The sequence below is a fragment of the Haliotis rubra genome, unplaced genomic scaffold, assembly GCF_003918875.1.
Source record: "Haliotis rubra isolate DU_JTF1 unplaced genomic scaffold, ASM391887v1 Scf332, whole genome shotgun sequence".
NCBI lineage: Eukaryota > Metazoa > Mollusca > Gastropoda > Lepetellida > Haliotidae > Haliotis > Haliotis rubra.
In genome coordinates, this window is record NW_025767005.1 from 642,163 (window position 1) to 658,815 (window position 16,653).

The 16,653-nt window shown below is 39.3% G+C and overlaps 1 protein-coding gene across 2 annotated transcripts in view; it reads right to left on the reverse strand.

Moving 5' to 3' along the window:
- The window catches only part of LOC124284268 (15-hydroxyprostaglandin dehydrogenase [NAD(+)]-like), a 30,089-nt gene extending 29,527 nt beyond the window's left edge, over positions 1 to 562 (reverse strand). For both annotated transcript variants that reach the window (XM_046720346.1, XM_046720344.1), the window contains exon 1: positions 343 to 562. In XM_046720346.1, coding sequence (XP_046576302.1) covers positions 343 to 435 — 93 coding nt within the window. In that variant the 5' untranslated portion in view covers positions 436 to 562. The remainder of the gene's footprint in view (positions 1 to 342) is intronic.
- Between the last annotated feature and the right edge of the window lie 16,091 nt (positions 563 to 16,653).

A 16,653-nucleotide genomic window follows, 5' to 3' on the forward strand; every position in this document is an offset into this window, starting at 1 on the left:
ACAATATAGCAAACGAGACCAGGTAACGCATTGTGTGAGGCCTTGGGAACAGTAAATTGAAATACGTATGCATATTTTCAGTATCTTATGAATAATACTTATTGACTACACTGATAAACACTTCTTCGCAAAAGAAAATACAAATATGACACATAAACACAAACAGGACAAGGGAACTGAAGACTGTGCATTTGAAATTCGTGCATATAGTGTGTACATATACAACACTAACGACACCAGCTGAGGCGACGCCACAGAATGAGGCCACGGGAACTGCAATCTGTGCGTTTGAAAAAAAGTAACTCGGTAAGGCAATTTTTAAACTGATGATTCTTGTGTTACCTTGGCTTCTTTCTCCAGCAAAGCTCTGGTTATTGCTTGTCCAAGCCCACCTGCACCGCCGGTAACTATGGCAACTTTTCCTTTGATGTGCATGGTCACAAAGATCTAGATGACGCCAGATTTATGGAGGAGGAGTCAGTCAGTGGTCAGATTTGGAGCAGACTGAGCAGTCACCATTCTCTTCCCACAGATGTTACTCGAGTTCTAATACGGCCATAAATACCCTGGCGGCAAAAAATCGCAACACGAATTATCTCCCTTCTTTCTATCCAATCAGAACACGTGTCACATCGACTTAGATCCAATATGGCGGCCGCTATGGAGTTAGTTGATCAATATGCGAAGGATAGATTCGGTATTTCATGTTTAACTGAAAATCATAAACTTACAACAAAGTGGGGCCACAAATATCCCCCATCTGCCGATGACTTATGTTGATGTGACACACAAGACATTTAATGGCTAGCTTGTCCGTTGACAACGAGGGAGGTGGAGACGCCATTGATCCGCCATTACATGATTAAGTTCTAACTAGAAGAAACGTTTGCGCATCGGGCAGGGGAAGAGATTTCAGTTTTCCGAGCACACGGAATTTACCGAGAGCTTGCGAACGATCACTTTTGAAACAACGTCGCTGATTGCACAACTAAATCTGATTGCAACCAATCATGAATCCTGAACACTCGCACCATTAAAGGGCCGTATTAGAACAGAGGTTACGTGGGAAGATATGACTTGAGTAACCTCTGTGGGAAGAGAATGAGCAGTCACGAGATATGTGCTCAGACAGTTGTGTTACAATCGATCCAGGTCGAGAGATGTCCCGAGATGTGTGCTTTGGCTGCTGTGTTACAATCTGTCCAGGCTGAGAGATGTCCCGAGATGTGTGCTTTGGCTGTTGAGTTACAATGGTCCAGGTGGAGAGATGTCCGGGGATGCGTACTTTGGCTGTTGAGTTACAATCTGTCCAGGCTGAGAGATGTCCCGGGATGTGTGCTTAGGCTGTTTTGTTCCAATCTGTCCAGGCTGAGAGATGTCCCGGGATGTGTGCTTAGGCTGTTTTGTTACAATCTGTCCAGGCTGAGAGATGTCCCGAGATGTGAAATTAGGCTGTTATGTAGCAGTCGTCCTTGCTTCAGAGATGTCCGAGAATGTGAAACCCTGGCCAAGAATAGCTGGGCCGGTAATACTAAAAATGGATTGCAGGATATTAAAACCGAACAGGCGCAACAGTATAGATATTTATATTTCCAGACTTCACGAATGTATAGGTTTGTACATGTTTGGATAGAAATGTTTATTGATCAATGAAATAAACAACTATGACTACATACCCAGTGTCCCGTCGTGTTGAACCTGGGTGTTTTCTTTGATGTCCATGTGAGAAGGTTACTTACCGCCCTCACTCACCTATATCGGTTCAAGCTGAAGCATCACAGGGTGTATATTTTAATTGTAAGTGGACATGCTTAAATATAGGCTAAAGCTTTTAATATTTAAGTACCGCCATATAACAGTGCTGAGTGCGGCGTAAAACAACCAACCAACCAATGTTTAAGTTCATAGAATAATATTGAGTTAGAGAGTGGGGTTAGTTTTTCGCCGCTTTTAGCTATATTCCAGCAATATCACCGCGGGAGACACTAGAAATGGGCTTCACACAATGTGCCCATTGTGGGGAACTGAACCCGGGTCTTCGGCTCCACGAGGGAATGCTTTAACCACTAGGCTACCTCACGGCCTCCCTAGACGGAAGTGTTTGAGACGTGTGGACTCTTACTGTCAAAAGTAGTGTAAGCCTCACAGATGCCTCATCAAATGTGCCTACATCTGCGGAAAAGAATTATATCTTCCCACTTCTTTATTACATGACTTTATCGTTCGTAAGCGAACTTGTCCGTTAAAGTGAGGCTCCTTGATTGTATTTGTTTTGGATGATTTGGACCGGGATGCTTAAATTAACTTATCCTGAATTGTGTTTAAACCCATTAAATAGCATTATATCCGCCTACATTCAGCTGTATAAAGTCTCCCAAAGGGAAGCTTTGACTCAAATCACAATGTTCGGTCCGACTAATCCTGGGCTGCTAAAAGCATAGTAAACGTCACAGACATATCCTGAATTGTTTTTAAATTCGAAGACACAAATGTACTAACATCCAACTCTTGTCTAGGGTGCTCCACTTCCTTCGCCAGAGTAACACGCTTAGCTTCCAACCTGAGACGTTTCATTTCTGTTTCTAATTCGGCACATTCCATTTCGAGGGCGTGTGTGCTCCGTTCCATGTCGTTGGCTGATGCATTATGCAATGGTGGGCTACCAGACGACATGGTTTACCTAGTCTGCGGTGAGAGAATGTCAGAAGACGTCCGTGGAGAAGGTTTTAGCGACTCGAGGGCTTCCATCATCTTTAGTCCAGCTTTCTGGCGTTTCGGTTTCACGTCGGTTTGCTCTGAAACCTCTTTTGATGACATTTTCAATACAACTTATCACTGCTCCGTGATGTTGAAAGCCTGACGCCGTGCGGGCGCTGATGCTAATATAAGGGAGATAACTGCAGCGATACTGTTGTAGAGGCAAGGGACGTTACTCGTACCATACCGTAATCAAAATCTATTTTACTCTGTAAAATATGACGTAAACGTCACAGACATATCCTGAATTGTTTTTAAATTCGTAGACCAGTATAACATCTACTTAAATACTACTTTGTGAGTGAGTTTAGTTTTACGCCGAACTCAGCATTATTCCAGATATATGGCGGCCGTCTGTAAATAATCGAGACAAATTCAATCCACTGATCAACAGCATGAGACTCGATCTACGCAATTGGGATACGATGACATGTGTCAACCAAGTCAGCGAGCTTGACCACCCGATCCCGTTAGTCGCCTCTTACGACAAACATGGGTTACTGAAGATCAATTCTTCACGTGCCTTCAACAAAGTGAGACATGAAATGTCAAAACATATTTGCAAACTGGATTTCTTGCTGTAAATACCGAAAAATTGGTGCGATATGCAAATGAATTCACACAAGATTACTTCGGAAATAATGTTTATTCCAAATAATCTTAAAATATAAGAGCCTCAGGTCAAAATATACAGTGAACACCTTTGTTAGCAGCCTATTTTTTATGTTTTCTTCAAAAGATCGTTTAAACAGCTTGTCCGCCTGGTCTTTTCTCGGCTAGTGGTGCGTGGCACTGTGTGTAGGGTCTAGTGACGGCGCGTGATCCTGTGCTCAAAGCTCAGGTCACAAATCGGTGAAGTTAAGCAGCGTCGAGCTCGGAGAGTCCTTGGATGTGTGACCGTGTTTGGCAGCTTGACTCCTGAGAGTTTCTAGGACTTGAGTCCTGCCCCACAACGAAGCACATGTGACACATGTGGTCTCACCTTAGGCAAGTGAGTTTGTTCAAAATTGTCTCTGTTCACCCAGCAGGAAAATGGGTACCCGGTGGAAAAAGTCATATGACTATAACCTTCTAGCGCCTAACAGGCAGCTTGGGTTATCCGGGGTAATAATGTGCTGTGCCTTGATTGTTATCGCTATGAGCATACCTAGTGTGGAGTTTGGCGTTATATAAATGGACACATTATTATTAGATCACAAATCCGTTGAAGTTAAGCAACGTCGAGCGCGGAGAGTCCTTGGATGGGTGATCGTGTTTGTCAGCGTCACTCCTGAGAGTTTCTAGGACAACGAAACACATGTGATACATGTGGTCTTACCTTAGGCACGTGAGTTGAGGGAAGTGATCGCTTGTGTCCTTTTTGTATCATTCCTACTGTTGAAAATGAATATCATTTCTGCCTTGAGTGTGCATTTTACAAATGATCTTAGAGAAAATACAATTCCCAAATATCATTATAATCTCCCATCACATGAGAAGCTGTTTCAACTGTTCATGTCAAAAATATAATTGTCATTAATGATCTTGGAAAATATAGTTATATCTAGCTTTTAAATCGTATTACATTATTGCGTTTGTAATATCTCTATATCCTGATATGTATCCTGATCTGTAGCGTTCATGTTAATGAATATATTGGCGCTTATTAAACTGTGCACATGACATAACATGGTAACATGTATAATGGGCCCGTTACCCCTTTACTCTAATGACATAACATGGTAACATGTATAATGGGCCTGTTACCCCTTTACTCTAATGACATAACATGGTAACATGTATAATGGGCCTGTTACCCCTTTACTCTAATGACATAACATGGTAACATGTATAATGGGCCTGTTACCCCTTTACTCTAATGACATAACATGGTAACATGTATAATGGGCCTGTTACCCCTTTACTCTAATGACATAACATGGTAACATGTATAATGGGCCTGTTACCCCTTTACTCTAATGGCATAACATGGTAACATGTATAATGGGCCTGTTACCCCTTTACTCTAATGACATAACATGGTAACATGTATAATGGGCATGGTAACATGTATAATTGTTACCCCTTTACTCTAATGGCGTAACATGGTGACATGTATAATGGGCCCGTTACCCCTTTACTCTAATGGCATAACATGGTAACATGTATAATGGGCCCGTTACCCCTTTACTCTAATGGCATAACATGGTAACATGTATAATGGGCCCGTTACCCCTTTACTCTAATGGCATAACATGGTAACATGTATAATGGGCCTGTTACCCCTTTACTCTAATGGCGTAACATGGTGACATGTATAATGGGCCCGTTACCCCTTTACTCTAATGGCGTAACATGGTAACATGTATAATGGGCCCGTTACCCCTTTACTCTAATGGCGTAACATGGTGACATGTATAATGGGCCCGTTACCCCTTTACTCTAATGACATAACATGGTAACATGTATAATGGGCCCGTTACCCTTTACTCTAATGGCGTAACATGGTAACATGTATAATGGGCCTGTTACCCCTTTACTCTAATGGCATAACATGGTAACATGTATAATGGGCCCGTTACCCCTTTACTCTAATGGCATAACATGGTAACATGTATAATGGGCCCGTTACCCCTTTACTCTAATGGCATAACATGGTAACATGTATAATGGGCCCGTTACCCCTTTACTCTAATGACATAACATGGTAACATGTATAATGGGCCCGTTACCCCTTTACTCTAATGGCATAACATGGTAACATGTATAATGGGCCCGTTACCCCTTTACTCTAATGGCATAACATGGTAACATGTATAATGGGCCCGTTACCCCTTTACTCTAATGGCGTAACATGGTAACATGTATAATGGGCCTGTTACCCCTTTACTCTAATGACATAACATGGTAACATGTATAATGGGCCCGTTACCCCTTTACTCTAATGGCATAACATGGTAACATGTATAATGGGCCCGTTACCCCTTTACTCTAATGGCATAACATGGTAACATGTATAATGGGCCCGTTACCCCTTTACTCTAATGGCATAACATGGTAACATGTATAATGGGCCCGTTACCCCTTTACTGAAATAAACACTTCTCCCTCATTAGATGTTGTTGTTTTTTATTTAATGAAGCAAATATTTTTGGTTGTATATAACAAAACCAAACTGCCAAGATTTAAGGACACAGTACCATACATTTCAAAATAGTAGGCTAGCAGCTGGTAATAAATACGGTGAACATGTTTTCAACACAGATCATCATCATCGTTAAAACAGGTTAAAATCTTTTAAAAGCTGCCACTTTCAGTAATGATTATCACTCTTGGAATGGAAGGGAGTTATCATTCTTGTTTGAAGTAGTTTTGTTCAACACAATATGAATATGAAATTCTTGTTGTATTTGAATTTTGTTGTTGTGACAGGCAGACAAAAGTAGTCATGCCCATTGGGACATATTTTGCTTTACGAAATATTTATGATTGTGAAACGGGTTTGTGTCGTTGTCGTCGTGTGTGTGTTTATTCAGTATGGGGTCCACCGGCCCATTATACACATACATATCAGAAGGTTTAACAATGGCTTGACTGACTGACTGACTGAGTTTGGTTTTACGCCGCTTTTAGCAATATTCCAGCAACATCACGGCGGGGCACACCAGAAATGGGCTTCACACATTGTACCCATGTGGGGATTCGAACCCGGGTCTTCGGCGTGACGAGCCAACGCTTTAACCACTAGGCTACCCCACCGCCCCAACAATGGCTTGAAGCGCAATAAAAGTGACGGAGGGGATACAGAGGTGTAATTGTATACAGAGTTGTGAACACAAGATCAGCATGACGCAAAATATTTCGTACGTTTTTCCATAGCTAAAAATATATATTTAGCAAGGTTGTTTATAACAATAATATTTTGAAAAGTAAACAGTAGGGCTAACTTTCAGACGGATATACATGATAGAAGCGTGGCATGAGAGATGCTCTCAGATCGTGATAGAATGGACATTCAAGGCAGAAATGGTATTTGATCGAGGAATAACACCCAAGGGACACAAACGTTCGTTGCGTGTAATATTTAAACGTCTTCCTCATTCATTGTGTCGTTGTTTAACCAAATGCTGTAGTTAGCCTCAATGAAATAGAATGGAAGTACGTAATGGGGATGAGGGTGTGTAGGCGCCCATAAAATCTCGCTGTATACAACACCCTTGTGTCTCCGTTCCCGAACAGTGTCATTTCTTCCAACCAACGCAAAAAGAAAATCAAAACAATCTAGGTGTTCTTCATGAATTCTCCCATCTCATCGAAGCTCCTTTTTATTTACATGAAAGTATTTGTTTTCATCGAAGTTAGCAAAGTCCCTATGCATGTGGGTTTCTATCTATACGTCTACACAGGTTCACTGTGTAATACGCGTTCTGTATCATACATTTTAATAATCTTAATAGTCTTTTATGTTTAATGTCCTTGCAATTGATTGTGTTTATCTATTCATGTGAACAAATACTGCAAAGGATACAGAAAGTATACAGTGTAGTTGACCAAACTTGAAAAGAAAAGAAAAGCGGATATAAATGAACATCTGTTTAATTTCAATAGAGTATTCAATTCTACAGTAAATGGACTCAATTTCATTTCATACTTAAGTCGAATTTCCGTTTCTGCAAAATGTCATTAAATGTTGAATCAATAGTGAGTGTGACCACCACTGGCTTCCATACACGCCTAGACAGATCGACGCATTAGTGACGTAAGACGACGAGTGACGTTAGACATCATCCCTTGCCATTCCTGCAGGAGACATTGTTCCAGTTGTTGAGAGGTGGCCGGTGGAGCTGGTAGTCTTCTGATTTGTCGATCCAGGTAGTCCTTCCTATAAGGGTTCTATCGGATTCATGTCGGGAGAACATGCTGGCCACGGCAAAACAACGATATTAGCGTTATGCAGAAAGTCGTTTGTCAGTCTTGCTGCATGAGGCCTTGCGTTATCGCGTTGGTAGACAATGCCACGTGGTTGTTGCTGGATAAATGGCAACACAACTGGTCGCAAAACTTCATCCCTGTATCTTCGAGCATTCAGGTAACCATGAATAATCACAAGTCTCGTTCTGAGATTGCTGCAGATCCCTCCTCATCATGGAATCGGCTCCAAACGGTTGTACTGAACGCAATTCGGCTCTAAACGTTCACCTACTCGTCTGTAAACACGTCATTACTGTACAGGCAAAATCTAGATCCTCGGTGAACATCACGTCGCACATTACGCGTCTACCAACGTCGAACTCGCCTAGTCCATGTCAATCGACGTCGGTTTTGAAGAGTCAGTTGCTCTCCGCGGTAGGGTCGACGTGCTCGAATACCATGTTCTCTTAGTTGCCGGTACACTGTATGTCGACTGATACGGTGTCCTAGTGCTGTCGCTGCCATTGACGTCGCCGTTACAAAATGATTTCTCAGATGAATTGTCCGGATGTGGGGATCATCACCGGGCGTTGTCACACGTGGTCGACCACTCCTAGGCCTGTCTGACGTATTGCCTGTTTGTCTCAGTCGTTGCATCAGTTGCATTGATGACAGTTGCCCGGGTGCAGTCGAAGGTTCTGGCAATGACGGTGGGGTTAGCTCCTTGTTGGGCCATTCCGACAGCTCTCTCTCTCTCTCTTTCAATTTGCCTCAAACGTGTGTGTGTTCTTTTAACTACAGTGTTGTCGCGTGGGATGTTGTATACCGTTAATATGCACGTGCATTTCGTGTTACTTTAGAAAAAGTCGTTTTGGATAGTTTGTGACGTTTAGGCGAATGATTCGTTAGCTTGTTTCATCGTTGTTCCCGGAGAGGATGGATCTGTAGTTGAATGACATGGCTCAGTTTGGTGCTATCACTTCATTTTTATTATTTGTTTTGTGTGTGAATTTTAATGTAATATTGTGTGGTGTATAGTTTCTTATGAGCACTAGTGTATATCCTGATACAATACAGTCAGACGACAGAATAATATTGAAGTTTTGAAATATATAACTTGAACAATGTATTATTATGTAACACCATGATTAAAGTGTAATCTTAAATTTTTTTATAGTGTACATAAAGTTGTCAGAATAGTTGAGGGAGACGATTGTGCTGAAGCTTCTATATTCATCACTCCACCTACTACTGGCCAACTACCTTATATGAACGTTATAACAGTAATTTCCGATGACAACCGACCATATTTTTCAATATTTTATTTAATGCTGTCTTTATTAACATGATGATTTATGCTGATAATGGCCATAGATGTTTTCAAGCGAGTGACATTTTGTTCCCAACTGGGTTTATTCTGTTTCGCTTCTTAAAAACGATGTTTAATTCGTAATTTTCAGTTTTCATTGCTGCCTTAAGACTACGCACACGCTGTGTACATAGCTGTTATGGGCTTAGTTGATTTAAGAAAGACACATAACATTACTGCAGAAGTTATGGGATAATATTTGGTTTTGTGTAACAGGGATGTGAAACACAAGAGTAAGTATACCATGTCACTAACATGACATTCCAGGGGGTACAAGGGGCGATGGGGAAACCAAGCGTTAAAGCTTCACCGGCCTCGTACATATTTGTACATTTCCCTGTACATATTTTGTGTCAAGTCATTTCTTGTGTCCCTGTACGATATTGCTTACAAAGGGAGTTAAACTATCGTAACATTATACATAAGTCTCAAAACTTTCAAAGTCAATTTAGCTCAACCATCGTAGTATTTTTGTTATTTTAAATTTCGGCTAAATTTGCCTACAATCGCCAGGAGCTGAAGGGATGGTGTAAATCCAGCTATGGTCCATGCAGGCGGCAAAGGTTGTGTTAGTCCCCATGGTTCCTAGATTGGTGATCTACCTTCAGTTCTTGGCGACCTATAGCCTGATTTTATTTTATTGTCTTGTCATGTATGGTTACAATCTTTTAAATTTAATTAATAGTTTTAAATTTTATATCTGTGAAAGACTACTTGTTTTACTGTTCTTCGTTGACAGGTTTTTATACTTTACCTATAATTATTATTAATATATAACTTGATATAGTCACGATATTGCTGAAATACTGCCGATGTGACATAAAATCTTAACTCACTCACTCACTATTGCTTACAATGACACTCACTCGCATTCGATCATCTAATTCATATATAACAATTGCTTGTTTCACAAGCGTACCTTCATTTCTGTCTTTCCTGTTTAAACAACAGCTAGTAGTAGTAATTTAAGTTGCAAAACTGACGAATCAACGTAATCAAAAATAACTTTGTCATTTTTGGTCAAATTCCTAGAGGAGGTTGCAATTTTTTTGCACGTGCTGCAAAACCCACATCAGTGGGAATTTGCTGTGGACATATTGTACATGTCATTTGCATCTGAACTGTTGTTAAATAACACATGACGGACAACGCTTGACCTCATCGGAAAGATATTTCTCTGAGTCACAGCCACCAGACTCCTGACTCGAGATGGACAGCCCCTGTCCTCCAGAATGACCGCTACTAATGTGTCCCACATTTGAGGAATCGGTTTCGCTCTCTGGCATCATCAGCGGTGACTTTCGCTGGCTATTAAAGCGGCCGCGGGACAGTTCCCGGACGACTACGTCAAAACAGCATCAGAGCTACTAGGAGCTGCTTTTTACCCGTGAAGATCCGGTTAGAATTTGATCTTCAACAACCCATGCTTGTCGTAAGAGGAGACTAACGGGATGAGGTGGTGAGGTTCGCTACTTGGTTGATACATGACATTATATCCCAGGTGCGTAGATCGATGCTAATGATGTTGATCACTGGACTATTTACTGACAGCCGCAATATTGCTGGAATATTGCTGAGTCTGTGATACGTTTCTGTTCACTTTCCTCATGTTAATAATATTATTATTATTTACTCAATAAAATGGCTGTAGGCCCATGTACATACATTCAGTGAAATCATTTCACAATGACAGATACATACGTTAATTCACGTCTAAACATTTCGCAGTACAAGAGGATGTTTCACAAAAATCGCTGTAATTAATTAAAATATTCTTCTTATTACAATCAAATAGCATATTGGATTTACCCATTCTTGGGTTATTCTAAGAACAACCTAGGATCTCAAAGCATTGAAATATGCAGTGGTGCTGATCCTCAGTTGTTCAAACTACATACAATTTACAGCGCCGATTACAACGAACGAGGCTACGTCGTTGTTGTTTATATCAGTTCCTCAGTTCTTAATAAACAAGTCTACTTTATCCACAAACTGTGAATGAACATAAATAATACTCAGCTTCTGGAAGTGGTTTATATTCGTGATATCGACTCAGCTTATCCTATTCACAGGTTTTAAAAAAAAATATCTTGCTTGTTGATCACAATATTTACAGCTTTCTACAAAGGTATTTAACAATATGTATCCTCGAAGGGGGTTAAAGTATACTAGAAGTATTGTCATCCTGACAGGCTACGTAAGTCCCAAAACTTTCAAAGTTAAATTTCAACTTACCAGATTTTTTAAAATGTAGTATTTTTGTTCTTTTAAATGTTGCCTAAATATTTCCTACAATCACCAGCGGCTGAAGGGATGATGTAAATCCAACTAGGGTAAATGCAGGTAGCAAAGGCACCTTAAGTCCCCATGGTCCCTAGTATGGTGACATACCTTCAGTTGTTGGCGATACTCAGCCCACTGTATATTGTATTGTCCTAATTTGAAATCCTTTTTAGAGATAGATGCTAGTTTTAATTCTTGATACTGTGATATTCTAGTTTGTTTTACTGTCCTTTGTCGACAGACATTTCAAAATTATTGCCTTGTTTTCATCGCTATATTGCTGTAATATTGCCGCTGCGATGTAAACTTTTAACTCACTCACACTCACTATTTAAATAATCACCAACTTCCTATGTGATCCAGTCACAGTAAATGAACCCTACTCTTTTTTACATTTCGAACGTTGCACTTAAAATAACATATTGTCACCAACCTTTTTTGTGATTCATAGCCTTAGCCGTTAGTGAACGAAACTCATGCATTTCAAATCCTCATTGAACGGTTAAATTGCTGATAAGACAGACATAAGACATAACACTACATTGGCTTTCTGTTAGTAGACAATGACAACAATTTGAAATCCATAATATATATCCACAAATAATGAAAAAAAACAACTTCTCACACCACAACTAACATGACGAAAGTAAACCAATATATATATATATATATATATATGTGTGTGTGTGTGTGTGTGTGTGTGTGTGTGTGTGTGTTATAATACGTTGAAATTTTATAATCGTTTCCACTTTAAATCTTTCCACTGTTTTTCATCATTCCTTTTTCCATTGCATCTGAAAAAAGAATCATTCCGATAAAACTAAAATGTCTGTTAAATCTATATAAACTTCAAAGTCACAAATGAATGCTAATTTATTGAGAACTTAACGGTTTCTTTGTAAACCAATAACAGCGTCATAGAACAAGCAGACGTCATCTTCATATAACAAAACATATCTAGAAATTCTTGACCAACAATAACTTCATCGGTGTTTAGATTGTGTATGGCATGGCTTCAGCCTCAGCCACTAAGAGTGAACTTAGCAAAGGACACAACCCTGTTGTACACCACAAGAAATAAAAGTTTTAGAGCAGATTTTAACTTAGAATACATGTCTAACAAAACTTCAAAAATGTTGTCAGGAGTATCTTTCTTCACATTTTAAATTACAGAATAAAAGGCTTTCCTGGCATCTACAAATAACGAGAAACTAGTATTTCCAGTAGGCACTTTAGTACAAATATACTCTATACAGCAGAACGGTAATCGTAAATACTACATGCGTTTCTGGAATTGTATGTCATACCTTGCAATCTAATAATGTTTTACCGTAATATATTAATAAATAATTTTTGTCAGCAATGTCGCTAAGAGTAATTTTCATCTGTAGTTAAATGTTTACATTATATTATTGAAGTAACGGGCAAAAGAAACGATACCAAGTCGAAATCACTGATATTACGAAAAGACAAACCACAAAGTGAATTTTAATAACAGGTGTATGTGCAAAATGGGGTAAAATTTTTCGACTTAATATCGTTTATTTTGCCCGTTAGTTTAGTTTTAAATTTATATCTGTGATAATCAAGTTGTTTTCCTGTCCTTCTTTGACAAGAATTTAAAATTTATTTTCAAGTACTAAAGGCCAAAACAAAAAACAAAACCCAAAGCATAATGTTTCAATTTACATTTGTGCTTGGTTGATGGTTCACAATATTATTTACTGCCGTGAAACAGACATATGTCAATAGCTTAAGCACATTGATAGTTGACTCAAGAAGTTACATTTTGTTGAAATACACTATATATCTATACCTTGATTTAGTCACCGTATGGCTGAAATACTGCCGATGTGACTTTAACTTACACACGTCTGTAGTTATCCGTAAATGTAAGCGCCATTTTGGATTGTGTATAAAATGGAATGTGTAAAATGGAATGTGTAAAATGGAGCGAGAGTATTGTTTTCGCAATGCTGTGCGTCGTATCCTTTATTCAAGCCGTAAGCTGACACTGTTAGGTGAGTTAGTGATTGTGTCCCTCATCCGATTTGTTCTATTCCGTACTAAATTTGCACTGCATTGTATGTTATTCAGGAATTTAGGTCAAGCCTTCAACCTTCATCGTTAATGTTTGGATTTCAGCAACTGACTTAGATCGTCAAAACCACGACGCTTGACAAGACAAGTAGTGTGAAATGTTGAAATGTAAACGAAACGAAACTTGGCAACTTGATTTTCAGTTTTTGTTGGATGTGGATTGGTTAAGCATTCCCAATAAACTGAAATGCAGAATCGAGTCACGTTGGTTATATTCTTTCAAAAAGTGCCAGCAAATTAGTAAACCAGCTTCTAGTTTCGTACTTATATTATTTCGTTTATTATTTTTTTAGATCGATAAGTCGACAAAGAGTCGACATATATCGCCACATATCGATTTGGATATGTATTGAAACTGAAGTGGTTATCCGTACAGCTGAACTGCTTTTTGCTTTACACTGCCGTGCAAAAGAAACTTCCCACTCATATATGACAGTAAAAGAAAACAAAGACAAATATCGCTATTAAAATCAGTGTTATAGAATATTCATGATATCACACAATATAAACAGTCAACCAAAACACAATGAGCCTCTATGCAATAGGATTTGAGGAATAATAGGCATATTGTAGAGATCCAAATCTTGTTCCTTTAAGGATTTTCTTAGTTCTTGGAATATAGGTCTGTGACGTTCATATGTGTGTTCACCTTCTACGTAAATTCATGATAATACACGTCGTAGTACTGATGTCACCTACCTTCTGATGACATTATGGAGGAGATTCCATCTATTCTATCTATCTATCTACGGTTTCTATACTACCAGTGTTGTCCTCCTGCTGGTTTGTAACAATCAGCGGCAATATTCCAGCAATGTCACGGCGGGATACACCAGAAATTGGCTTCACACATTGTGCCCATGTGGGAAATCGAACCCGGGTCTTCGGCGAACGCCTTAACCACTAGGCTACCCCACCTGCCCCCAGAAACATTAGACATCATCGGCGTAACAAAGAATGCGTTTTACGTTTTTAATTCATTTTACGTTAGTCCCTTATAGTTCGATGTAAAAACACTACATACAGGGACAGTCAGGTGTTAGAGAAGCACGTGCACAAGTACCGACAAAGTTATTGATTCATTAACCTGTGCTGTGCCGTCTCCATCCTTTCTCGCACACCTGGCTGTCCCTTTCTCTGTACTCCTCCCTCGTAACAAATAGTGAACTGTGTCAATATTTTAATGATAGTTTGTTAAACAACTTTTTTATTTTTAGGATATAAATTCTGCAAAAAAATCACAGAGTTGGTCTGACGTTTTGATTATGATCAGTGTTTCATTGAGTATTTTATGTTTATTAGTTTTCGAGTTAGATTACAATTCATCGGTCCAATTTTGAGCCAAACGGTCTATAGATACTGGTGTGTATGAGAGATCCAGCGTCTAACTGCCGGTGATAGAGATACAGTACTGGGTTCCGGGTCGTTTCACCGCAAGTCGTTTCACTCGGGTTATTTCATCCCAATTCAGAACTATGTCAATTCATCCCACATTAGGGGTCGTCTCACCTCTAATCAAGAGTTGTTTCACCCCAGCTAATTGAGTATACATGGAGAATGGCATTAATTCTTAAATCTGTTAATCCTAATCAGGCAATAGACAATAGACAGAAAGACGATCCACGAGAAGATTCTTCGCCTCTGGACACACTACATAGACAAGGAACTCTCCACAATTTTTTGGTTTCATTTTAAGCAATTTTCTTTTTGTATCAATAAAACCTTGTAGAAATCTATATTGAAAATCTATAAGTTTTGTGTCTTGCAATCCTTTTCTGTATACTATAAATATACTAAGCAGCAAAAGAAACGTCAGTTTGGAATTTTCCTTCGCAGAAACGGATAACTGTAAACTCATTTAATGTTTTGATTGTATATTTTTGACAACATCTCCAACTTTACCAGAGCAAAGACATTCCCTCCCAAACTCAGAATGGAACCCAGCGAATGGCCTCAACAACGCAACCTGATCTCGGAGATGGTACAGTGTTCTCCATGTTTTTCATGCAAGTCATGCTGCACGTGCTGTTTAAATGGACCAGCGCTTTAAAATGTACCCCCGTCACCTGGTTGAAACATTCACATTACAACGCCAGCAGGATGACCCTTCTCACGACAGCTCGGAAGAACCAGGCGCTAGGAAGATTTTAAGCTGGCCACACTGCACAAGCCGTTGCCAATCACTACCAGGTCAACGTTCGGACCATCTATAGGCTGCAGCAACGTTTCCAGGCCACCAACACCCCAAATGACCAAGGATGATCACAAGACGACAAGACCGCCATGAGTATATTATATTTTGTCACAGTAGGATATTCATAATATTTCTTGGCAATGTATCGTTGACGTAGAGTATCGAAAACTGTACAGATTAAGAAGAAATGATATTCTGTCCCAATATAGCCGCATGTCCTGCTTGACTATATTGATTTTTCGATCACAAGGGATAAGTATTTCAATGTAAAAACTGTTAAGGATCTTTTAGTACTATTAATTTTCATTTAATTATTGAATTTTTAAAAGAAATAGAATTATTAGATACATTTTGATAAATGGTTTGTAAATATATAATTTTGTTATGATTAGTTGTTAAATTTACAACTGATATTGTTAGTGGCTGTATCCTCGAAGGGGGTTAAAGTACTGTAAAATTATTGTCCTCCTGAGAGGGTACGTAAGTCCCAAAACAGTTATAGTAAATTTAAACGTACTACTATTTTTAACTGCAGCATATATGTTCTTTTCATTTATAGCTAGATTGTCAAAAACTGCTAACATCTGAAGGGATGATGTAAATCCAGCCAGTGTCCGTGCAGGAAGCAAATGTACTGTAAGTCCCCATGGTCCCTAGTATGGTGGTCTTCCTTCAGTTGTTGGCGATCTATAGCCTATTTTTATATTGTATTGTCATTTATAGTAAAAATATTTTAGATTTATTTACTAATTTTAAACTTATATCTGTGATAATCTAGTTGTTTTACTGTCATTCGTTGACAGGCTTTTAAAAAAAAAAAATTACCTTTATGTATTCTAGAATCATTACTTCTTTTTAGTCACGATATGGCTGAACTGTTGCCGATGTGACTTTAACTCACTCACTCACTCACTCACCCAATATAGTCACAGTTACAGACTTTAGAAATTCCTTCATTCCGTAGTGACCGCCTCCGTGGTGTAGTTGTTAGAGCGTCCGCCCGGAGAGCGGAAGGTCGCGGGTTCCATCCCCGACCGCGTCATACCAATAGACGTTAAAA